Source organism: Balaenoptera musculus, chromosome 1, assembly GCF_009873245.2.
Source record: "Balaenoptera musculus isolate JJ_BM4_2016_0621 chromosome 1, mBalMus1.pri.v3, whole genome shotgun sequence".
Lineage (NCBI taxonomy): Eukaryota > Metazoa > Chordata > Mammalia > Artiodactyla > Balaenopteridae > Balaenoptera > Balaenoptera musculus.
Genome location: NC_045785.1, coordinates 17,626,012 through 17,650,751, shown reverse-complemented (window position 1 = coordinate 17,650,751; position 24,740 = coordinate 17,626,012). Strand labels below are relative to the sequence as shown.

The window sequence follows — 24,740 nt, the reverse complement described above, 5'->3', positions numbered from 1 at the left end:
TCAGAGCCTCAGTTTCCTCTTCTGTAAAATAGGGATGAGGCTACCTAACCCGGAGGGTGACTGGGAGTCAGTGAGAGCCTGAGTGGGAAGCTGCTGGTCCGTAGGAATAAGCACGGGGGCCCTGCTACCAAGGCTTTCTGACACTTCCAAGAAGCAGAGGAGATCAGAAGTAGGAGGCAGTAGAGTGCACACCTGCCTCTGCCAACTATGAGGGGTGTGACGGTTGGCCCTCAGTCTCAGTTTTCTAATTTGATGGGGGGATTCCAGAAGGTAACCGGGCAGGAAGGGAGCATGACGTGAGCACTTGGTAAATGTCGCGTGGGGGCCGGGGGGACTCCTCTCTGGCCGGAGGTTAGCCGGGGGTGGGTGGGCCTCCTTCCCCGAGGCGGTCTCACGGCTTGGCACGAGGAGAGGAGGCCTACGGGAGGCTTCCCCACCCCTGAGCCTTTGCCCTGGGACCGTGCTCCATCCTGCCCTACATCTCTTGATATGAAAGCAACGCGTCCGCCAAGGCTCAGCCGTGAGCCTCCCTCCTCCCCTCGGAAGCACTTCTGGTTGCCCCCTCCTTTCTTTGAGGTCTCACAGACTCACACGTGAGCCCCTCAGCTGGTTATCTGTCAAACTCTTCTTATATCTCAGGGGCTCCTGATGGGGAGGTGGGCAGGGAAGAGTACATTCAGATATCCACTCACTCCCGGGTAATCACTTGTCCCAGCAAGCTGGAGAAAGCTGGGTTCATATTCTGCCTCTGCTACTTACTGGCTGTGTGGCCTTGGAAAACTCACTGATCCTCTCTGGACCTCAGTCTCATCATCTGTAAATGGACCTAATCGTATCAGCGGAAGATTCAATAAGATAGTGGAGCAGAGCATATAACACAGAGCTGGGCACACAGGAGGTACCTTTCACCCTTTGCCCTGGTCTTCTCCAATCCTCTCAGGACTCCTTTCAGCCTCTGCCTCATTCAGCCCTTTGAGAGTGCTGGCAGCCCCTCTGCCCTTCTCCCTTGGCTGAGAATACTTCTCCTGTACCCCACTCCCCCAGATGGCTGGGGGTCAGCAAGAGGCCAGGGTTAAAAAAAAATCAGTATCATTTCTGACTATCTTTTTCCTGCCTCCACCTCCTCCCATTCTCCAAAGCCCTGGGAAAATGGCTCCTCCTCCAGGAAGCCTCCCCAGCTCTCTCCTGACTCCCTCCTAAGTGCCCCAAGGCTACAGTTACAGATGGAGCCAACTCCCCTACACCAGACTGGAAGCTCCATGAGGGCAAGAAGGGCCTGCCTCATGTCTGCAGTCCCCACACCTGGTTCAGGGACTGGCGCACAGTACGTGCCTGAGGAGTGTTATTCACTGTGTGTTAGCTTCTTGGTCCTCTATGAAGACATCACCTGATCTCTCCACGAAGCAAAAAAATCAGAAACTGGAGTTCAGTGAATGGCTGATGACTGGCTGGCCAGCTGGCTGGATAGATGGACAAACAGATGGATTAACGGATGGAGAGATGGATAGACGGTTGTGAACAAAAATAGATGCTTTGAGAGCATATAGAAAAGGGGAAGTGGGGAGGGGGTACTTCTAATTTTTAAGAGCAAAGACTTGAATAGCCTGTACTGTCCAGGGTCCCCATCCAATCCCCTTCTCGAAAGGCTGGCCTGTGTGGTCTCAGCCCTGGCCTGAGCATGGGGGTCTGGAGGGATTATCTATCACCCTTCCTCCTCCCCAAGCTGGGCGTCTCCACCCTGCCCTTGAAGAGAAGCAGCAGAACTTTCTGTGTGGGGGTCTGGGCCGTTCCTCCCACCCAGCACTCCAACCCTCACACCCCTTTCCCCAGCCAGCACAGGCCTTGCCAGCTGGATGCCTCCCTCCTCCTCACCCCGAGACTGACCGCACCCACCCCCAGAGGCTTGCCAGACACATCTGGGCCACTGGTCCGGCCTCTGTGGGAAGGGCTGGAGCTGAGAGCAGGGTGGGAAGGAGGCCACCCTGAGGGTGGCCCAGGATCCAACGCTGAGGGCCCAGAGAGGACCCCTGGCCCCTCCCTACCTTGGCTGGAGAGGCACAGGATTCTGGGAGTGAAATAGAAAATAAAGCCACAGGCATAATATCCCATGCTGGTGAGTATGCGGGGAAACAGACACTCTGGAAGACTGCTGCCAGGCGGGTAATTCAGCCCAGTCTTTCTGGAGGGTAATCTGGCAACGTGCATCAAAAGCTCAAAAAAAGTACATACCCTTTCACCCTACGATTCCATGCCTGGAGACGTATCCTACGCAAATGCCAGGAGCAGTGCAAAAAGGCAGAGGGACAATGAAGTCCATGCCAGCATTTAAGATAGTGAAAAACTGCAAGCAATCTACATGTGGATCACTAGAGAACTGGTAAATAAATCATGGTACATCTATCTATTATGGAATTCTAAGAGCCTTCCCAAATGATGATCCAACAGGACATGGAAAAATGCCCACAAAATATTAATAAGTCAAAAATCCTCATGTATTCTCAGAAGGAATCTGTTTTTTCTTTTAAAAAAAATCAATATGCTTAAATACATATAAATACACCTAGAAGGATCCACACCAGTCTGTTAACAGTGGTTACTCTCTGTGTGATTTTAATTTTCTCCTTTTGGCTTATCAGTAATTTCTAAAGATTCTACAAATAACCTGTATTGCTTTTGTGATAAGGAAAAGTTATTTTTTCCTCAAAATAAAAAAGCTCATTAGGAGAAAAAAAAAAAAGTCCACAGGCAAAAGACAGTGTTTGTAAAAGTCCTTATTTTTCTAACACTTTTCTAGGTATTTTCTCATTTACTCTGCACAGCAGTGCATCTGTTTACTCTGCTTTGCACATGAGAAAACAAAGACCAGGAGAAGGTCCACTGCTTGCCCAAGGTCACACAGCTAGCAAGTGGCAGGGCTGGGGTTTGAAGAAACAGGTCTCCATGGCCAAGGTCAAGGAGAGGCCATGGGTGGGGGAGAGAGCAGGGCTAGGGGCTGCCAAGCAGGGCAGGGGGAGGAGAGGGAGAGGCTGGGAGGAGAAGCCCGGCAGCTGGGAACTGGGAAGTCTGAGTTGGAGCCAGCGGATCAACATGTGTGTGCAAGCACCTCCCACCCCCTCACCCCCCTAACCCGCTGGCTCGCAGTCCCTCTCCCTGTCCAAGCTAAACATTAAAAATCCCATTACACCCCAATAGCATCACGGCAATCACGCTCACTGTGGAACTGCCTCTGGATCCATTATAGACGCACGTCTGCCATGGGGAGAGAGGAGGGCAGGGTCCCCAGCGGTTGCTGGGCTGGGGGCTCCCACTGATGGGCAGGGAGTAGCAAGTAGGGGCTTCATTAGGGAAGGAGAGACCAATGGGAATAGGGATACGGAGACAAACTTGGAGAAACTGAGGCAGGGACACATTCACAATCAATCCCATAAACATCTGGAAAGAGTCAGGCAAACAGACTCAGGGCTTGGGTGGGAGCAGCTGCTGCAGAGGAGGAATTCCAAGGCCACTCTCCTGCCCCTCCCCCCGACCCCCACCAGCAAATCAGCCGGTGGCAAGCCCCAGTGGGAACTGTGATCCTGCGGAGGCTGGGGACTGGGGTAGGGGAAGGGGGCGGAGTTCTTCTGAAGGAAGTCCCAGGAGTCTCCCACCTGGTGTCTGTGGGGCCAGTGCAGGCCCAGATTAGGCACTCAATGAACCATGACTAGATGAATGAAGAGGAGAAAGTCGTGCCCCAGCCCTGCACCCACTAGGGCCTTGGACACCCACCAAACATGCCCTATACTGTCACACCTCAGGCCTTTATTCATGCAGTTTCTCGACCTACAATTCCTCCCCTCCCTTCACCCATCCACATCCCACTCACTCTTCAAGGCCCAATTCAAATGCCACCTCCTCCTTGAAGCCCTCCCAGATGCCCAGTCGGAAAAGATGCCTTCTTCCTCATATTCTCAAAGTACTTTGCCTGGATAGACTTCATTTCTGGAAGGACCATGCTCTGCCTTGTTCCCTTGTGTCTGAATGCTCTGCTTGCCCAGGAGACACTTGAAGCCACAAACCGTGACTCTCAGGCGCTCTCCTCCAGCCATCCCAGGACAGCCTCAGTCAGCTCAAATGACACCTCTTCCAAGAAGCCTTCCCTGAACCACCTGGCTAAATCAGATCCTCCTTTTGATCTCTTTTATTGTACCCTATATTTTTCTTTTCACTCCTCACAGTTTATAACTATTTTATTTGTTTATTAACTTTATTTCCTCCATCTTCCCCCATCCACCCACCCAGACCAAAACTCTGGGAGGGCAGTGAATGTGTCCCTCTTGTTCACATCTGTGTTCCCTAGCACTGGCATGTGCCTAGCTCAGAGAAGGAACTCAATCAATGTCTGTTAGAGGGCTAAATGGCACACAGGGGGTACCCAATACATGCTTGTTGAGGGGTTAATTGGCTTTTCCGAGCCCCTCCCCTCCCCACTGTGCCCTGCACACAACAAACAGGCACTAGAGGAAGTTGGTCTGATTGAGTCAGTTTAGTCCATAGTTTCATGAACCACTCAGTGCACTGGGAACACCCAGTCACCACTGCCCACCCCTGGGATCACTGCCATTCCCCACGAGGACTCACCTACTCCCCCCCGTCCCCCCCACCGTCAAGTTTTCTCTAATTTGTACTTCTCTGAGAAAGCAATGGATTCTTTACCCATCATGTTATGTTTCAATATTAAATGGATCTTTCCAAACCACACCCTCCCAGAGATTCCGCTAACGTCCCCTCCCACCCTTTAGGGTGGATGCTCCCTGGGGTGGTGGTGGGGCTGGCCTTGAGTCCTGCTTGGTCTGGCCAAGGATGTGTTAACACATTGTGTGTCTGAGCTAATAGTCCTGTTATAGGAGCATCAGTGCTGCTTGTTTAAAAATGCTGATTCTTGGCCCTACCTCAGAGGCACAGAACAAGACCTGGGGAAGAGGTCTGCACCAGACCCAGGAATCTGCATTTTAATAAACTTGCCAGCGAAGATCCTGAGGCATAGTAAAGGCTGAGAATCCCTGAGCTGGAGATGGGGAAAGCACTTTGCCAACCACCCAGATGTGAGCAATAATCATCATTCCTACACGTCCTGGACTGGCGGGGCCAGTGCCTGTGGGACTTGGGCTGAAACAGCCCCACATCTGGGTGGCTGTACACATGCCACAGCAGCAGCTGGTGTCCTTCTGGCTCCCTGAGCTCATTAATCACACCTTGACTGGCCTCCACTGACATCCAGTAGCCGGCTGGGCTGGGCTGGGCCTCGTCCGGGGGTTGGTGGGAGGGGGGAAGCCAGCGCTGGACACACTCTGCCCCAGCATTACCTCGAACTCCCACCCCTTGCAAGAAGCAGCTCAGACTCTGATCCTGTGACAGGCCACCTCTGTCATGGCCCCAGGGACCCCCACCTCCTGGCATTTACACCCTGTGTAATTCCCTCCTCTGGAGCATGGACTGAATTTGGTGACTCACTTTTTTTTTTTTTTTCAAATTTATTTATTATTTATTTATTATTTATTTTTGGCTGTGTTGGGTCTTCATTTCTGTGTGAGGGCTTTCTCTAGTTGCGGCAAGCGGGGGCCACTCTTCATCGCGGTGCGCAGGCCTCTCACTGTCGCGGCCTCTCTTGTTGCGGAGCACAGGCTCCAGACGCGCAGGCTCAGTAGTTGTGGCTCACGGGCCTAGTTGCTCCGCGGCATGTGGGATCCTCCCAGACCAGGGCTCGAACCCGTGTGCCCTGCACTGGCAGGCAGACTCTCAACCACTGTGCCACCAGGGAAGCCCTGGTGACTCACTTTTAATGAAGAGAATACAGCAGAAGTAATGAGATGTCACTTCTGAGATGAGATTATAAAAAGATTGTGGCTTCTGTCTTGGGTGCTCTCTCTTTTACGCTCCCTCTCTCGGATCATGTGCTCGGGGGAAGCCACTGCACGCGTGAGAGGCCCACGTGGGAGGGACTGAGGCCCGCAAACAACCACATGAGGGAACGTGGAAGCAGATCCCTCCCTGGTCAAGCCTTCAGATGAAACTGCAGCCCCAGCTGACAGCCTGCTTGCAACCTCAGGAGAGACCTTGAGCCAAAGGCACCCATCTAAGCCGTGCCTGGTTCCTGACTCTAAGAAACTGAGATAATAAATGCTTGTTGTTCACTACTGAAGCCTGTGCTCCACAAGAGAAGCCACCGCAATGAGAAGCCTGTGCACTGCAACAAAGAGTAGCCCCTGCTCGCCACAACTGGAGAAAGCCCTCGTGCAGCAACAAAGACCCAACGCAGCCATATATAAATAAATAAATAAATAAATAAATAAATACATGCTTGTTGTTCTAAGCTGCTAAATTTTGGGCTAACTTGTTATGCAGCAATAGATAACTAATACACCTCTTCATCTGGGCACCACTCCAGCCACAGTTCTTCTTACATCTCTCCTTGTACCCTTAGCCACAGCCACACCAAACAATTGACCAGTTCCCCTAATGAGGCACACTGATTCATGTCCCCAGGTCTCTGCTGATGCTGATCCAACCTCCAGAAGGACTGGGCCACCTGGTTAATGTACACCTCTCCCAAGACTCAGCTCCAATGTCACCTCCTCTGTGAAGCCTTCCCTTTTTCTGTGCCCACCTCAGCCTGAGCAGTTCCTATTAAAACAAGTCTAATGCATTCCCACCCTTGTTCATTTACAGTCGGTCTCCTCTGCTAGACTGTGAGCTCCTAGAAGGCAAGGCCATAGTTGGATTCTCTTCTGTCTTACCTGGTGCTTAGCACAAGGTCTGACACAGAGGAGGTACAGGGAAGGTTTGATGAGTGAATAACCAATAAGCAATGAGTGACTGATTCTGTTCCCCATGGCCTGTCTCACCCCTGCCATGTCCCAGGGCTGTGCACTTTCACACTCAAGTATAGGAAACCAGATTTGTTGTCTTCCCTAAGAAACCAGCCTTTTCTCCCAATGTCCCCATTTCTTTTCCAAGACCATCGCAGCCCTGTAAGCTGGAATTCCTGGTTCCCTCTGATTCCTCTCCCTCCTCCCTTTCCAATCTGTCTCCACATCTCATCTGATTCACTGCCAAAACATCCCTTGACTGCACCCCTCCTCTTCCCCAGCACTGTGGACGCCCAGTCCACGCAGCCGTCATCACCTGAGATCACTGCCGCAGCTTCCCCACAGACCACTGCTCCTGTCTCTTATACACCCACTTGTCCTCCCAGGACCCTTAAAATACTGCCTCAGAGGGCTGGAGGGAGGAGACATGGAGATGGCGGATGCGACAAAATTTCATAAAGGTGAGGATCATTGCAATTACCCTGGGCTAAACTTTAACTGGCTCTTCGAGGCCCCTGGAAAAGGTCCAAACTCGTAGCCTGGCATGTGGAACTACCCCAGGACCCAATTCCAATTGGGAAGGCAAGAGGAAGTGGCACAAGCAGGCTTCAAGTCTCCTATGTCACCACCATCACCACCATAGCTCACACTGCAGAGAACCTGTGCCACGCTGGGCTTTATATGTAGCATCTCATTTAGTTAACATTTATTAACCTCTTACTGTATCCTAGAAGCCATCAAAAGTGCTTTACATGTCTTAAGGTCTTGAATCCTCACAACTACCCCATGAAAGAGGGTTCCACAACTCGGATCAGGACGTCCAACTAGTAACCGGCGGGGCTGGAATTTGAACCCAGGTCTGTCTACCTTCACAGCCTTCTCACCACCATGCAGTACCTCGTACAACTTCTTATGTTTACACAGCACCTTTGTGACTCTTGGCCATAATCAAATACTACCTGTACTACTGTTTACTTAATATTTTTCTTTAAATTAACTTAAGGGGCACAGTGGTTAAGAGGGTAGTTTGGAATTACATTACCTGGGTAAGATTCTGTGCTACCTCCACTTATTCACTGTATGAACTGTGTAGGAGCTGTGATTTCTTCCTATAAAATGGCACTTTCCTTCATAGGGTTCTTGTGAGGATTAAATGAGTTAGACATGTAAAGTGCTCAGCACACAGTAAAAATGGTAATCAGGAGGGCTGGCTCACAGTGGAGCTGCACTTCCCCATCTCTTTGAATTGGAAGTAACCACATCACTTGCCTTGGCCATTGAAACGTGCATAGGAGTGATGTCTGAGCCATTCCGGGGGGGAAGATTTAGATCCCATATACAATCTGTCACACTTGCTCCTTCCTTCTGCCCTGGTGATCACAACATTCCAAATGGTGGCTCCTCCATCTGCTTGGCTCCCAGGGGGAGGAATCCCAAGCTGACTCACAGTGTAGCATTAAGTGAGAAATAAACTCTTATTGTTTTGTCACTTCAGCGTGGCCTGGCCTATACTGACTGATACAGCAAAAGCGCAATGAAGGTTCTCTTATAAATGTTATTTACTATGACTTACACATTTTCTTAAAAAGGAAACCATATCACTTTTGTAAATGAAGAAATAAAGTACCACCTGCCATCATTACATAATAATTAAAATGAGAAACATTTATCCTCAACTAAAATCAGCCTGCATACCCCCTGTAGTACGTACACATACCACCATTCAAGAAGTGCTGTTTAATGCCTCCCTCTAAGAAGCTGAACGACGGCTGTAGATTTGGAAACCCTGGCCACAGAGGGCCTCACGGTCAGCTCCAGGCCTCTGTGCTCACCAGCCTGCCCTCCCAGCTGCCAGGTTCAAGTCTGCAGCCAACACCAACTCCACACACTTGCAGGGGCACCTGCCCCGCCGTGGCCCTTACCTCGGCAAACAGTGCCATTCTCCACGGCCTCGAAGCCCGCTTTGCACATGCAGCGCCCGATGGGCACCAGCCACTCGCCGTCCCCGTTACAGTAGAGCTTGATGGGCACGTCCACCTCCTCCGCGTTGGCGATGCAGCTACCCCGGGCAGCCACCAGCGATGTGCTCTCAGCCCCTGACAGAGTCTCCTGGAAGATGGCGCCGTTCTGGATGATGCGGGGGCACTTGCGGTAGAAGACGCGCACGGCGATGAGAGACATGCAGCCGCCATAGTCCTGGAAGGCCAGGTAGAAGCCACTGCGGGACACGGGCCCGAAGCTCCGCACCTCGGTGTTGATCTTCATGACCCGGCCACCAAGGTCCACCTGGGAGAAACTCTCGTCGGCGGCAATGGTGTCCACCTTCACCCACGGGTTCTCCATCCAGTTGGGGAAGGTCTTGGTGGCCGAGTCGAAATCGGCCTCATAGTAATAGAGATTGAAGGTCTCTTTGCAGGAGCCAGGCACGCTGGGGATGCTGCTGCAGTCACGCACCGAGAACTTCATCTCTACGTGGATGCGATGGGCGCCACGGCGCCGGATGAACTTGGTCCGTAGCCAGTTGTTCTGGCTCGATTCAAACACATTGCACACCTGGTACGTGCGGATCGTGTTCATGTTCTCATCGTAGCCACTCACCTCTTCCCACTGCGGGTGAAATGCTAGTCAGGTGGGGGAGGTAGGGGCTTAGCCCCAGGGAACACCCTGTCTAAGAGGGGAGGCACAGACTCTTCCCTAGGGAATCCTCCAGTCTGATGGGGGTAGATAGGACACCTACCACCAGGGGCCTCCTAGTCTAATGGGGGAGGCACAGACCCTACCTAAGGGATCTTCCAGTCTGATGATGGAGACACGATGCTTACCATCAGAGAACTCTAAGCTGAGGGGGAGACATAGCCTTGGCTCTGAGGAATCCCCCAGTCTACGAGGGAAACACGCCAATCTGATGGGAAGGGCACACGCCCTGCTCTTGGTATTGCCCTAGTCAACATGGGAGATGTGACCCTTACCCCCAGGGGTAACTAATCTGATAAAGAAGACGTGGCCCCTGTTCCTGGGAAGCTCCCACTTGGAAGGGAAACCAGGGAGAGGCCCACCCTGTCTGAAAGCAGACAGAGCTTGTGCTTGGGGAGCTAGCAGTCTGATGGGGGACACAGGACTTCTGCCTGCCGGGAGCTCCCTGTCTGACCAGGGAGACACAGTCCTTGCCCTTGGGGATTCCCAGTCCAATGGAAGAAGAGCCCTCACCCCCATAACAGGAAGACAAGGCCTTTCCCCATGAGAGCAGCTCTGCTCTGGGGCCTTAAGTGGCTAAGACAAGTGCCTGGAGGGACACCTTCCCGCCTTCCCGCCTGGGGTCCGCACTTCGGCACTTCACTGGGCCCCAGCCTGGGCTCTCACCCAGCTGTGAGTTCCCAAGCCCCACTGCTGGAAGGGGCTGGGCAGGGCCATGGAAAGTTGGAAATGGAAGGGCACAGGCCGTGTTCCCTCCACAGACGCTCACAGGCCAAGCTCACTCGCAGGCTGAGCCTTTGTTCACACTTTTGTGACCCCTCGAGCACCTTTCGTCTCTCTGTCCATCCTCTGGAACCTCTTGCCGCGGCCTCTCCCTCCAGCTGCAGTGTTCGCATTCACCGACTCTCCCTTGGGCCCTCGGGGACAACCTGCCTGGACAAGTGCCGGGCACTCCCGGCCCTCTTGGTCTGGTCTCCCCAGTGGGACTGAGAGCTTGTTGAGATCAGCCACCCATCCCCTCCTTCTCCTGTGCCCCCCTTGGTGTTGGGCTGGCTTCGTCTGGGGTAGACCCAACAGCAGAGTGAACCCCACTCACCTATGCTGGGCCAAGGGTGGGTGCTGTAACAGGATCTCATTTCTTTGTCATGATTATCACATGTGGTAAGTAGGGTTATTTCTACTTTAGATGAGGGAGTAGAGACCAGAGAAATGAGGTCACCTGACCCAGGTCACACAGACAGACACAGACCCAGACCCAGACCCATGCTTGTCCACACTGTCTTGAAACATGAGGACCCAACAGTGGCTCAGGAGTCCTGGGTTTTGTCCCAGCTCTGCTAACTTGATGTGTGGTCTTAGGCAAGTCACTGCCCCTCTCTGGGCCTCTATTTCCCCAACTGCCAAATGTGACTTTGGGGGGGCGGGGGCAAGTGGTGGGAGAGGTGTCACTCTCAAGTGGGTGTTCTTTGTCCTTTTGCCTCCCTCAGATTCTCTGGGCCAAGTCTGCACAGGGCGGGTGGTGTTTGCCAGCCCAGGGAGGGCTGATGCTGTGAAGGGCAAGTGTGCGTGGGGAAGGCTGAGCTGGCCCAGCCGCTCCTTCAATGGCGGCTCTGAAGCTCCCTACGTTGCATTTAATTTTTTTTTTTTTGGTGGCACCATGTGACAAAGTCAGCCCCTTGTTTCAATCACTGCTCTTCTTCAGAACTTAATTAGAGCACTTAATTAGAGCACTCTGCCTTTCTCCCCTCTCTCTAATTAACATGCAGAGGCCCTGCAGCCTAAACACCCCAAATAATTGCGTCCGGGGGCCCTGCAGCCCAGCCTGGCCTCATTACTGGCAGGGTGGGGATGTGCGCCCAGCCGCCTTCACAGATGGAAAATTGGTGACAAGAAAGAGCCACAGAAAGAGGCCTGACCCTGGGGCCCTGCCTATTGAGAGCACAGACCTGAGGGGGGTGGGGGGATGCAGCTCCTTGGGGCAGCAGCTGAGTCCCAGCGGAGGAGCTGGGATGGGGGGAAGGGAAGGGATGGGCTGTGGGAGCCCAGAGCCCTCCCCAGAGACCAGGGGGATGAGGAGGGAATGATACTAGAACTGACAATGATGACGGTGACAGTTACTATAGCTACCTGTCACTGGGAGCCCACTCTACGTCAGGCACCGTGCTAGACACTTGGCAGGAGAACCTCACAACAGTCCTATGAGGAAGACATTATTATCACCGTTTTATAGATGAGGAAACTAAAGCTCAGACAGGTTAAGGAACTGGCCCAAAATCACACAGCTGGTGAGTGGCAGCACTGGGACAGAATTTCAGGAGTGTCTGACCCCACAGTCTGTATGTAACTGCTGGGCTGGTTGTTGTGGGAAGAAAGAGGAATCTCAAATTGTGCCTGATCTTGTTCTTGGGAAGCTCACAGCCTCCATGGGCTCAGACCACTGGACCCAAGGCAGTGTGATGGTAAGAGCTCAGGAAGGGGGAGCCTAGTGTTACGGGGACCCAGAAAAGGAACCCAGAAGACTCGGTCACAGCCCTGGATGCAAACCTGAGCCCTCATCACTTACTAGCCATAGGGTCCCTGGCAGGTGGCTATAGCTCTCCGAGCCTCAGTTTCCGCACCTGTAAAATGGAGGGGATTCCTCCCCATAGGACTGGAGATGATGTATGTAAAGGTGCTGTGATGTAGTACGACACACAGTGGGTGCTCAGGAAATGACAATTCACCTTCCTCATCTATAAAATGGGGGTAGTGTGTGTACCACTTCTCAGCCTCGCTTTTATTTATTTATTTATTTGTTATTTTTTGGCCACACTGTGTGGCTTGTGGGATCTTAGTTTCCCAACCAGGGATCAAACCCAGGCCCTCGGCAGTGGAAGCGCAGAGTCCTAACCAATGGACCGCCAGGGAATTCCCTCAGCCTCCCGTTTAGAATTCTATGGGATAAAGTCTGAAAGCATCCAGCATGTTGTCATGGTAACTAGCACTCCATCAATGGTAGGGGACCAGCAGGGTGGGGCAATGAGAGGCCAGGTCCTGGGACCTGAAGGAGGGGAAGGGGCTGGAATTCGGCGGGGTGGGGGAGGTGGGGCATCTGGGCCCTGCAGCAGAACCCGAGGTATCCTGGGAGACCAGGCAGGGTTTGAGGACCACTGACTCACCCCTGATGGAGGATGCACAATCCAGCCCAGCTCCGCCGTCGCTGTGGTTGAGTCCATCAGCGTTTCTGTGGAGACAGCAAAGAGTCATCACTGAGCTGCCTATGAAGCACCGTCAATCACCAAGAACCTACCTCCTGAGGGCCTTCTCTACAGAGCGCTACTTCCATTGCTCCAAACAATCATCTGGATCTAACCCTATAGACTACCCTCCCTTTAGGTCCTGCCTCTCACTCCATAATCCCGCCCACTCACACACTCCAGCCAATCATCTGATTCTATTCCTCTAGACTCCACCCCTTAAGGTCCAACTCCAGCCCTTTCACACATGGTCATGCCCCACCCTCTTAGCCAATCACATCCCTCCAACCTAGGTATTGCCCCTTTGCTCCTTTACTGGTAGGGAAGGGTCTTAATCTGGGGTCTCCTGGATGGGCTTCAGAGAGTCCTCAGGAAATCTCAAATTTTAACTTCAGACTTAGGGTTCTGTTCGCTTTTCCACTTGCATCAAATTCTCAGAAACTGGAATGTTGGCCTTACAGGGGCCTCCCTTGGGTCCCAGCCAAGCTGCATCAGTTATCCCACGTTGGCCCTCTGGCCCACACCTCCTGTGAGGGATACCTTCCCCCTTTCTCCAGGAACTTGGGGTTCTCCATTGTGTCCTCATCCCTGGGCCCCCTCCCCTAGGGCTCAGCCAACTCTGCCCCTAGGATAGGGCCCTGGGGATGGAGGGGTGTTAAGGGGTGAGCACTGTGTCCAGTGGGGCCAGACCATCACCTGCCCTCTGGGGGTTCAGGAAACTCAGATCAGCTTCTGAACCAGCCAGGCCCCACTTGCCTCCCCTTATTCCAGCAGCTGGAGGAAAGGAACCATACAGCCAATGACAAAGGAGACCCACAGGGCCAGAGAGATCCCCAATCACCCCCAGATCAGGCTCAGCACCCCTCCCTCTACCCCTTTCCTGCCACAGGGGATTCAAAATACTTTTTGAACTGAACTGCAATGCACTGAGAAGATTTAAATTGCTCAAGTATTCAATCAACAGATATATCCTGATGCCCATTATGTACCAAGCACTGTACTGGGTACCCTGAGGGAAAAAACGGTGAATAGCAAAGCCCTACCATGGAGCAGTTCACAGTCTGGTAGTGGAGATGGGGTACGAATACAAATAGTTGTGAGAGGGTAGGCGGAGAGATCTAGAGGATCACAGCTGGACCTTCCACACCACCTAGATCAGCGAGAGTGAGTGAGAGGCATGCTTGCTGCTATGCTCCAATTCTGGGCCCAGGACACATCACTAATCAATCCCCACACTCTGTGGCTACACAATGCTTCTCACCACAGTCCTCCAGGAAACTAACACCCACCATTTGAGATGCTATCCCTGGTCTAGCCTAACTGCCTCATTTTAGAAATAGGGCAACTGAGGCACAGAGAGGGAAAGAGACTTCCTAAAGATCACACAGGAGTTGGTGGCAGAGTGGGAGGTGAGGGTCTCCTGCTTCCTACCCTATAAACTTCTAGACACTTAGTTTGATGGCCTGGGCTGGAGGAACTAGGGCAGAGAGAGTGGGGGCAGGGTGCACAGTGTCCAGGCCTCTGTGAAGGTCGAAATGGGAGTAACAAGGTCTTGAACTAGGGTAGGGGAGGTATGGATGGGAGGGTGGGATAGAAGGAAGCATTTAGCCAGAGGTGACCCCAGTCAGACCTGTGAGCTGACAAGAGAGGATGTGGCAGTGTCCTCATGACCGCCTGTGGCTTGTGTTTGCGGTCACTGTGTCCCTTTGCACTGGGGGCTGGTGAGGGGGGAGGAGGGTGCCAGGGACAGTGGAGTCCAGTGCCAAGGGCATCCTTCTGATGGCAAATTGGAGGGAAGTTGTATTGTGCTGCTTTGGAGCTGAAAAAAAGGGTTCCTTTTCACACTCCGAATGCTACAGATTTTTCCTCCTGGAGAGAACAAGGGCTGAACTTTTAACCTGTTTTCTCTCATCGGCCTCAGCCAGAGACGTGCCAAGCCGGGCTCTCTGCCTGGGCCCGAGGAACAGCTGCTGGGAGCCGTGTGGAACAAGGGAGAGAGGAGACTCTGCTTGGGACCAGAAAGGGGTCGGGCGGGGGAGGCAAGCCGCCAAGCAGGTGGCCCCACCCCTTGGCTGGATTCTTGGGCTGACCCAGAGGCCAAGCACTAGAGGATTCCACGGCCCAGAGGAGGGCCTGTGAACTGACATCCTCATCGCCTGGGTGGAAACTCAGGCCCAGAGTGGGCAAATGACTTGCCAAAAGTCACACACTAAAGGCTGGTCCTCAAACTCTGGGCTCCCAGGGAGCTCAGGCTTGGGGGTTCCACTGCCCCCTCCCCTCAGCCTCCTACCACATCTGGAACCAGCAAGGGGAGGTTCTCAGAAGGACCGGAAGTCCATGCGCAGGCTGGTTCACAGCAAGAAGGGGCTAAGAGGAGGGTCCAGCTTGCATGTCCCCTGGGAAGGACACAGAAGGCCGGCACCTCCTGGGCTTCCTTCTCACCAAGCTGGTCCTGGGCTCTGCCTTGAAGGCTGCCTCTGGGAAAGCTGTTACCCTTGGGGCCGTGGCAGGAGGGAACCCCGGGGTGCTCTCCCTACAACTTCCCCTTGGCCTTTTGCCTTTCCATGTCGACACCTCCCTCTGCAAAAGAGGCAGCTAAGCAGAGCAGATCAACTGGGGTCGGGAGGTCAGACTTCAATTCCAATACCCGTTCTGCCACCCACTTGCCTTGTAACCTTGGACAGGCAACCTTTCTAAGCCTCAGTTTCCTCACCTGGAGAATGGCCATAATACCCTCCGAGGGCGGACAGGAGGACGCAAGGAGACGGGAGGTCTATTAGCTTGCAGCCCAGCGCAAAGCAGATCATCAATAAGTGGCAGCTATTCTTTCTTAGATTGAGTGTGGTGCTTTTTGGCCGACCCAGTGCCTGCACACACCCACCGTTTCCTTTGGGCTCATTAGGTGACCCCTGCAAGTGAAGGCGAGTCCAAGCAGCTCCCGCCACACCCCAGACCACGCTTGCCAACATCTGACAAACATCAGCTTCTCGCTCAAGGGCCGCAGCCTCTGGGGAGCCCCTCCTGGTCCGTCTGACGCTGCTTTCCTGGGATGCCCTGGTTTCCTCTTTGCTCCTCTCAAACCAAGCCCCAAAGTCAAATTCAGTTTCCCGGGGAATCTGGGGTCAGTAGTTCTTGCCTCAGGAGCCTGGGTGGGTTCAAAAAGCCAAGCCCTGTTTCCATCACCAGCACTTCCCTCCTCCCTGTAACACCCCAGACTTTGCCCCTCTGATCTCAAAAATCTACAGAGGGAGAGAACTCATGTTCACTGAGACAGAGACCCTGTCCATTAGGAGCCAGAAACCCTCACCAACATTCTCACAATGATGCCAAGGGATAGTTGATACTGTCCCATTTCACAGATGGGAAAACTGAGACTTATAAAGGCTTAGGAACTTGCCCAAGGTCACACAACTATTCCATTCACACGTGGTGCTCCAGCTGCAGATTGTTTGGTACTCTCTCACACACACTGTTCCTTCTGATCTTCTCCCCTTCTACACCTTCTTTACCTGCCCCAGGACCCAGCACAGGGCTTCGCACTTAGTAGGTCTTCAGTTGAAGGCTGAAATCCCCTTCCCTCCCCTAAAACTGTAGGGCTTGAACACATGCTCCATCAGGACACCATCCATGACTTCAGCTGTTTCCACCTACAGCCTGCACTGTTATTTAATTACAAAATTTCTTCTGACTCTTTTTCTCTTAAGTGCAGTTTAAAGAGGAAAAAAATTATCATTATTAGAAATGGGAAACCAATATCACTTGCCATAAAAGGAAGGAAAATAAACATAAGACCATTACAATTAAAAATGTTCGTCTGCAAACTAGCTAACATCATCTCACTTCCTACAGTTTGGGGACCTCTAGGCTCCACCAAGCTGCCTGTGAACTGCTGGAAATGTCCCCATCCCCATCCCCACTGTGACAATGACAATCCCGCGTGCAGGGGAAGCCATTTTTGTTGTACACAGATGATTGATTAATCACCACATGATGTGACAAAGACCGCAACGGGAACGTGTATGGGGTACTGTGTGTGATGGGAATAGGGTACGGAAGGAGAAGAAAACAAACAATTCAAGGACAGCTTCTTGGAGGAAGTGACATGGATAAAGGCTTGAAGAATGAGTTAGAAGGGAGTCAGGAGAGGCTGAGTGGGAAGGTTGTGCAAGGCAGAAGGGACAACAGAGGCAAAGGTATGGAGGAGACAACAGCATGGTTTGTGGGAATAGATGTGTGGGGGGCAGGGAGTGGTGGGAGCTGAGGACTGAGCTGGAGAGTTGGAGCAGGAGCTGCCCAGTAAAGGTCAGCGGCTCTCCGAGGCCCCCTTGCTGGACCACACCCACCTGCCCACATCTTTCCCAGCCCCCCTGGTGCCATCCACACCCCCCATCCTGCCTGACACTGCCCTTCCACTCACCTCTGGGCACTCCCACCCCAGCTAGCCCTGCAAATGTCCAGTTCCCAAGCCCTGGATGCTCTAAGTGACCATTAAAAAATCCCAGTAGAAAGATGAGGAAACCGAGGCTCTGTGGACAAGATTCTTAGCATCCAGCTGAAAGCTGGAACCAGGGCCTCCAGCCACCAGCCTAGAGTGCCTTTCTTGGTGGGAAAACAGGGTCTGGGCCCTGGGAGCGGCTTTGGCCCTTGCCCCACTGCTCCCGCACCCCCTCTGCTTCCTGGAGACTGCACAGAAGGAAGCAATCAGGAGGCCCCAATTGCACAGGCTGGGGAGGCCCGAAGACCCCTCTGGCTATGTGTGAATGAGCAGTGCGCATTTCAGAAATATTTGAGCTAAAAGGGGAGACACACTGAAGTCGTTAGCGTTGGGCCAACAGGAGGGTGGCTTTGCGGGGCTCTGTTTTCAGGCTGGAGTGGGTGGTCGCCCTCTGCTCCCCAACCCACCCCTGGTCAGCTCTGTCTGACCCCCCTCTTGGGTCATACTTCTCTAGGGCCACAGATACTGTTCATCTGCACTAATGACAGTAGGTGAGAGTTCCAAAGACACGAGGAGGAACATTCATTAAGCGCCTGCCATGTGCCAGGCAATGAGCTGGGCACTCTACGTATGGCCTCAGGCTCATGGCAACCAGTGGGGTACACCCTATTAGCCCCATTTTTCAGATGCGGAAACTGACATCAGAGAGGTGAAGCCGCCTGCACAAAGGCTCACAGGCAGGGCTAGGATTTGAACCCACATGTGTCTCATTCTTCCTCTGTGTTATTTTTAGGAGGCTGCAGCTATAGCCTTAAAACACACACACACACACACACACACACACACACACACACACCCCAGGACTTTTTGTATGCTCTCCCTGTATATGGCCCTGTGTAAGGACAGGAGGGGAAGGAGGGGGGAGGGCAGCAGGGCAGTGGGGCACAGACTGTCTACGCTAGAACCTTGGTTCTGGCAAGCTCTAGTGTGTGACTGCAGGCAAGATCGTCCTCCTCTCTGGGCCTCAGTTTCCCCACCTGTAAAATGGGTCACGTGAGAATTAAGTGACATCATGTAGGTGAGTCCTGTTGATCTCCAGTCTCCCAGGGCCCTCATTCTGGGGGAGTGCTGTGTCTGCTTCCCTCACCACTGTAACCTTAGCACTGAGAACTGGTTCTGATACACAGTAGATATATTCGATCTGCACATGGCAGCTGGGTGAGGTTTCTAAAGCCCATGTCTGATCATGTCTTAACTGAGCTTAATGCCCTTCAGAGCTCCCACTGTCAGCGAGATAAAGTGCTAGCTCCTCAACAATGCATTCAAGGACCCTGCTGGCTGGGCCAGCTAATTACCTTCCAGCAGTGTCCAGCCATCCTGAATTTCCTTCTGCTTGCAGAAGGTACTGTTTCCTTGGGCCTTGGTGACTTGACTGTTCCCAATTTTCCTGCTTGGAATGTCTGGCCCTTCCAGCTTTATAGCCTGGCTAACTTCTCTTCCAAAACTTAACTCAAAGGTTCTTTCTTCCTGGCAGCTGTCCCTGAATTCTCCTGGGTTAAGTAACAAGATCATGGTCATTCAACACACATCTACTCTACCTCCTGTGAGCCAGGCCCTGTGCTGAGCACTGGGGACGCAGAAACAGATGAGCAGGTCCTTCCCTCAAGGAGCTTCCAGACTAGTGCCTGACACGTGAACTTTCTACAGGGAGAGGCAGAGTGAAACAGCTGGTCCAGGCCGCGAGCCAGGAAACCCAAGGGAAGAAAGGATTAGCTTTGACCAGGGAATCAGCAAAGGCATCTCAAAGGAGGTGGCATTTGAGCTGGGAGAAGAGGGGAAGGGCATGCCATGTAAAGGGCATGACAGAATCAAAGGCACGGAGGTATGAAACTTGAGGGGCAGTTTGGGCAACAGTAAAACCTGAGGACTGGGTCTCAATGCAGGGCTCTGGGCTAAGGGTTTGCCATTCATTATCTCATGGTATCGTAAATATTGATAAAGTAGGTACTTTATTGAATCTCCCTTTACAGATGGGAAAACTAGAGTTAGGAGAGATTGTTCAAGGTTTTCATGGCCGGGCAGTGGTGGAGCTGCATCTGCCTTACACCAAAGCCCATGTTCTTAACCACTGCATCATGCTGGAGTGTCTGTCCCATGGGGTGGGAGCAAAACGCTTTGTGGATGGATCTGGTAGCTTGGAATGGGGCCAGACCTGTAGGGCTTCAAATGTGGAGCTAAGGAGTTTGAATCTTGTCCCAAAGATCCAAAATGGGGCAATGGGGAGCTATAGAGGGTTCCTGAGGAGAGTAGTGACATGGTCTGTCCTGAGAACATGGTCGATCCTGAAGATGGACAGACACCTCGTAGCTATTCCCTGCGGTCTTTGCTCCAGACTGGCCAGCAGCCCACAGCTCAGGCAGCCCATCAGCCTGGCACATGACCCAAGCCTCAGATGCTGCTCTGAACCCTTCCCAGCAGCTCTGGCTGCTCCCTGGTGGGGCCAGTGAGGCTGAGGTGATTCAAACACAAGCCTGTCTGCCCCACCACAGCCTGGTGAGATCCTAGCCACAGCCTGGAGGCCAGACCTGGGCTATCAATGGCTGGGAGCTGGAGCATTCTTTCCACGACCCATACTAGAATTCTAAGAGGAGGGCACAGTCAGGAATCAGCAGATAAAGTTCAAGGCCATTGATAAGCTAGGTAATTTGGCGAAGTCACTTCACCTTTCTGAGCCTCAGTCTCTTCATCTATTAAATGGGGATCACAACATCCTCACTCTGTGTACCTCACAGAGCTGCTTAGAGGATCCAAGGAGGAACTCGGTGCAAAGGTCTTTATAAAATGCGAAGGCTGGACCATACGAAGGCAACAGTGAAAATCACTAACACTCACAGAGGAAGACAGTGGTCTTCACTGACCCTGTCTCATTGACATCCCAGAGCAAGTAATGGAGAAGCCAAGGCTTGGAGAGATCAAGGACTTCCCCAAGGCCATACAGCCAGTAAGGGGCAGGGCAGGATGGGACCTGTTCGGTCTGAGCCCGGAAACTACCAGGCTATGATGCCTCGCAAATGGGAGAGGAAAAAATTAGAGCATTCATGTACCATGCCCTCAGTGCCAGGTCTTGAGCAAACACTCTGCACACCCTGCAAGGCTTGCACTGTTATCCTCATTGTACAGATGAGGAAACTGAGTTCAGAAAGGCTAAGAGACCTGCCTAAAGTCACACAGCCAAAAAGCAGCAAAGCTGGATTTGAACCATCAGCCCAACTGGGTTTCCCGTGGCCTCTCCTCTGAAAACCAGGTGAGGAACAGCAGCTAAGAGGGTCTTGGGGTCACTGGTCCAAAGCAACCAAGTAGGGGGTGGTGATGCCAGAGCAGTCCTGAGAAGGCTATGGATCTTATAAGGTGAAATCTGCCAAGAGGCAGCATGATATTTTTCCGGCTCGGCCCCCCTGCTCCGCCCCCAGGCTCACGGAAAGGGGACCCAGCTAATGTAAAATCCTTCTGCCCAACGACTCTCCCAGCACATACCCCTCCTTGTCCTCCTGCCGCTCGGAGGCCCTTCTCTGCCTCGGTTGCCTGCCTGGAGCCTGTTCTTGTTTTCTCAGGCCTGGCCGGAGGAGTCCCCACGACGCCGGCTCCTCCACTCTGTCCCCCGCCTGCCCACCGCTGGCCTGGGCATCCGCCAGCGCCGGCCGCCTGGCTGAAACCCAATCCACCGGGCCAGCCGGGGTGCTCGCTAACAGCAGGCCGCATTGTGCGGCCGGGGCTTTGGGAGAGTTTGGATTCGCTGCTTGGGGACCCACTTAACCTCCGCAAAGGACAGGATGATGGATGGGGGTCTGGGAAGGGGTTGCTTGGGGGGTGGGGTGGGCGGTAAATGAACACCAGGGCTTTCTGGGGAAGGGAAAGAAGGGAAGCAGGGACGGGAACAGCCCTGCACACAGAAGAGCTCAGTCAGTCCTCACGACAACCTTGAGGGATGCCTGTTACTCTTACTGGTCCCATTTTATACAGAAGGAAACTGAAGCTCTGAGAGGTTAGGTGACTTGGCCAAGGTCACACAGCGAGTCAGAAAACGAACTCACGTCTATTGCCCTTGAGCCTTCCTGACACACCAGGCTGCCTCTCACAGCCAGAATTTGTCCAATGCTTTTTAATTTTTTTATAAATATATTTATTTATTTATTTATTTATTTTTTTGGCTGCGTTCGGTCTTCATTGCGGTGCGTGGGTTTCTCATTGCGGTGGCTTCTCTTGTTGCGGAGCACGGGCTCTAGGCGCGTAGGCTTCAGTAGTTGTGGCACGCAGGCTCAGTAGTTGTGGCTCGCGGGCTCTAGAGCACAGGCTCGGTAGTTGTGGCTCATGGGCTCTAGAGCGCAGGCTCAGTAGTTGTGGCGCACGGGTTTAGTTGCTCCGCGGCATGTGGGATCTTCCTGGACCAGGGCTCGAGCCCATTTCCCCTGCACTGGCAGGTGGATTCTTAACCACTGCATCACCGGGGAAGTCCCAATGCTTTTTAATTTTTAAGGCCCTTTTACTTAAATAAATCCATAGACCTTTCCCACCTATTAAGTAGGTAATAAAAATATAGTGATGGCAGCAGGCATTACTGAGCACCTACTATGTGCCAGGTCTGTGCTGAGCACTTTTTGACTTTATCTCATGAGACCCTAAAAGTGACTGATTAGTTGGGGACATGAGTCATAGCCATTTTGTTTTTTTTTGGCCGCACCGTGCAGCATGCAGGATCTTAGTTCCCCAGCCAGGAATCGAACCCGTGCCCCCTGCAGTGGAAGCGTGGAGTCTTAATCACTGGACCGCCAAGGAAGTCCCTGTCATAGCCATTTTTTTAAAAAAATTCATTTTATTTATTTTTGACTATGTTGGGTCTTCGTTGCCGCACGCGGGATTTCTCTAGTTGCAGCGAGCGGGGGCTGCTCTTCATTGTGGTGCGTGGGCTTCTCACTGTGGTGGCTTCTCTTGTTGCGGAGCATGGGCTCTAGGCGCACGGGCTTCAGTAGTTGTGGCACGTGAGCTCAGCAGTTGTGGCTCGTGGGCTCTAGAGCGCAGGCTCAGTAGTTGTGGCGCACGGGCTTAGTTGCTCCGCGGCATGTGGGATCTTCCCAGACCAGGGAGCAAACCCGTGTCCCCTGCATTGGCAAACCACTGCGCCACCAGGGAAGTCCCCCTTGCCATAGCCATTTTAAAGAAGAGGAGACACACTCAGGTAGGCAGTTACTTCCGGGACCCACCTTGGGCTGACTAAGGGAGGCAGGAGCCCAGGCACCCCAGGTGTTTACAGTAGGCACCCCTTCTGAGCGGTTGCTAAATATTTTGCATCTCCCCTCTGCCCCCTGGACAGACCTCCCACTCTGCAGTCCAGCACTCAAGGCATTCCTCTCCCTGCAACATTTCTCGCCCTTCTGACCTGCCCAGGACACTCATACACATCCTTCAAGACCCATCTCAAATGTCATCCCCTCCTAGAAGCCTTTCCTGATGACCCCAGCACTGGGGTTTCCACAGTCCTACGTGTACCTCTCATTGTCACCCTTGTCACCCTGCCCTGAGACTTTTACTCATCAGCCCAACTGGATTGTGAGTACAACATGGGCAGGGCAGAGTCTGGATCACTGTGATAGCCCTCAGCCTCTGTTAAAGCCACGTACCCCCCACCTCGCCCTGACCCCCCAGACTACCCAGACATCAAATGCTCTTTTCTGCTTACACCATCTGGGTGTCTGGATTTTTCCTCCAGGAAATACGGTTACTGTTATCAAGGTGGCTCCATATATTATATAATTCAAAGCACTTACTTAGTGCCAACGACTGTGCTGTCACTCCTTTGATGCTCGTAACACCCTATGAGATAGAATTATTATTGTCCTCATTTACCCATCCACCCATCATCCATCCAACTATCCATTCATCCATCCACCCTCTCACTTATACCATCCATCTACCATTCCACTTGCCCTGTAACCTACCACCCATTCATCTACCTGCCCACATACCAAGCTTCCCACTTAAGTATCCAATCATCAGGCATACATTTCCGCCATTAAACCAACTTCCTTTCCTTCCATCATCTCTTGCTCCTTTTCTTCCTATAGATGGGGGAAAATCAGCATCAGAGAGGTTAAGCAACTTGCCCAACATCACATAGCTAGTAAGCAGCAGATCCAGGAGTTGAACCAGGTACACTTTTAACCACTCTGCTATGTGGTCTCTCACTTTTTTCTCATTTCATTTTTAACTGTCCTGTTGCATGCAGGTTTAATATTACAAGTCACCTCAAATCCTTTTGGATGTGTGTGGAGTATAAATTACAAATCAAGAAGACACAGGCCACTGTAAGTCCAAGCTGGGGACTGTCAGGTTGGAGTCAATTAGGAAGCCTGCTGCAAGACCTGCTGGGACTAGATCTCTTTGCCTAACTGGCACTGGTTTCTCCCAGTGAAGGACAATTAACTCGAATCCCAGAACCCAAACCACACCTCTGCTTCTGGGCAAGATGTCGGGCATTTAGCCACATGAAATTTTACTGTTCATTCATTCACCCATTGACCCACACACCTACGCATCTATCTATCTATCTTTCCAACCATGCAGTCCTTATAATCCTCCATAAACTATCCTGTCATCCACCCACCCAGCCATCTACCTATTTACCCATTTGCATGCCTCTCTATTCATTTATCCATCCATCCATCCATCCATCCATCCATCCATCCATCCATCCATCCATCCATCCATCCATCTTCCCTCTGAGCCAACCTCCCACCCATCCTTTCTTTCTTTTCATTCATCTATCCACCTGACCATTCACATCACTCACTCATGTCTAAAAATCTACCACCTATCTATCTCCTCCCATCTATCCAGACTGCATTTATTGAACACCTACTACGTGCCAGGGCTGTGCTAAGTACTGAAAATCAAAAATAGACACTGTCACTGACCTCTAAATGTGCTGCTTTGGGATAAACTCTAAACCCTTAATGGTTCCCACCCCCAGTTCCCAAGGACTTTCCAAGTTCCACGTTCTACCCTTGAATTTGGCCCCTTGCTCAGGCTGACATCCTGGGTTCTGTCCTGCTGCCTCTGAATCTGGTTTCCCTCTGCCTCCAGATAACCCCCTTCACTTGGGCCCCCCCTTGGCCTGTAGACCTGGCTTCCCCCATCATCTGAGACATGGATATGGCTGAGGCCCATCGCACCCCACAGAGGACACAATGAATGAGAACTTGGGCCCAGATCCAGCCTCACCTCCAACTCTGACCCCCTGTTGCACAGCGTGGAAGCGGGATCCCGAGCATAAACAGACGTAACTGCATAGCAGAGGAGGGACCCTAACCCTGCCTGGGAGTCAATGGAGACTTCTCAAGCGTGTGACACCTGGCCTGAACCCCAAGGTACTGAGCAGGAGACAGCCGGGCTGGAAGGAGGGAAAGGGAGAACTGAGAGGAGAAAGGGTGTTCTGGGCACAAGGAACAGCTTGTGCAAAGGCTGGGAGGAGAGGAC

General features: G+C 52.5%; 1 protein-coding gene across 2 annotated transcripts in view; it reads right to left on the bottom strand.

Moving 5' to 3' along the window:
- EPHB2 (EPH receptor B2) overlaps nt 1-24,740 on the bottom strand; it is a 184,906-nt gene that overhangs the window by 107,408 nt on the left and 52,758 nt on the right. For both annotated transcript variants that reach the window (XM_036836929.1, XM_036836921.1), the window contains exons 2-3: nt 12,698-12,762; nt 8,768-9,452 (exon numbers count right to left, since the gene is read on the bottom strand). In XM_036836929.1, coding sequence (XP_036692824.1) covers nt 8,768-9,452; nt 12,698-12,762 — 750 coding nt within the window. The remainder of the gene's footprint in view (nt 1-8,767; nt 9,453-12,697; nt 12,763-24,740) is intronic.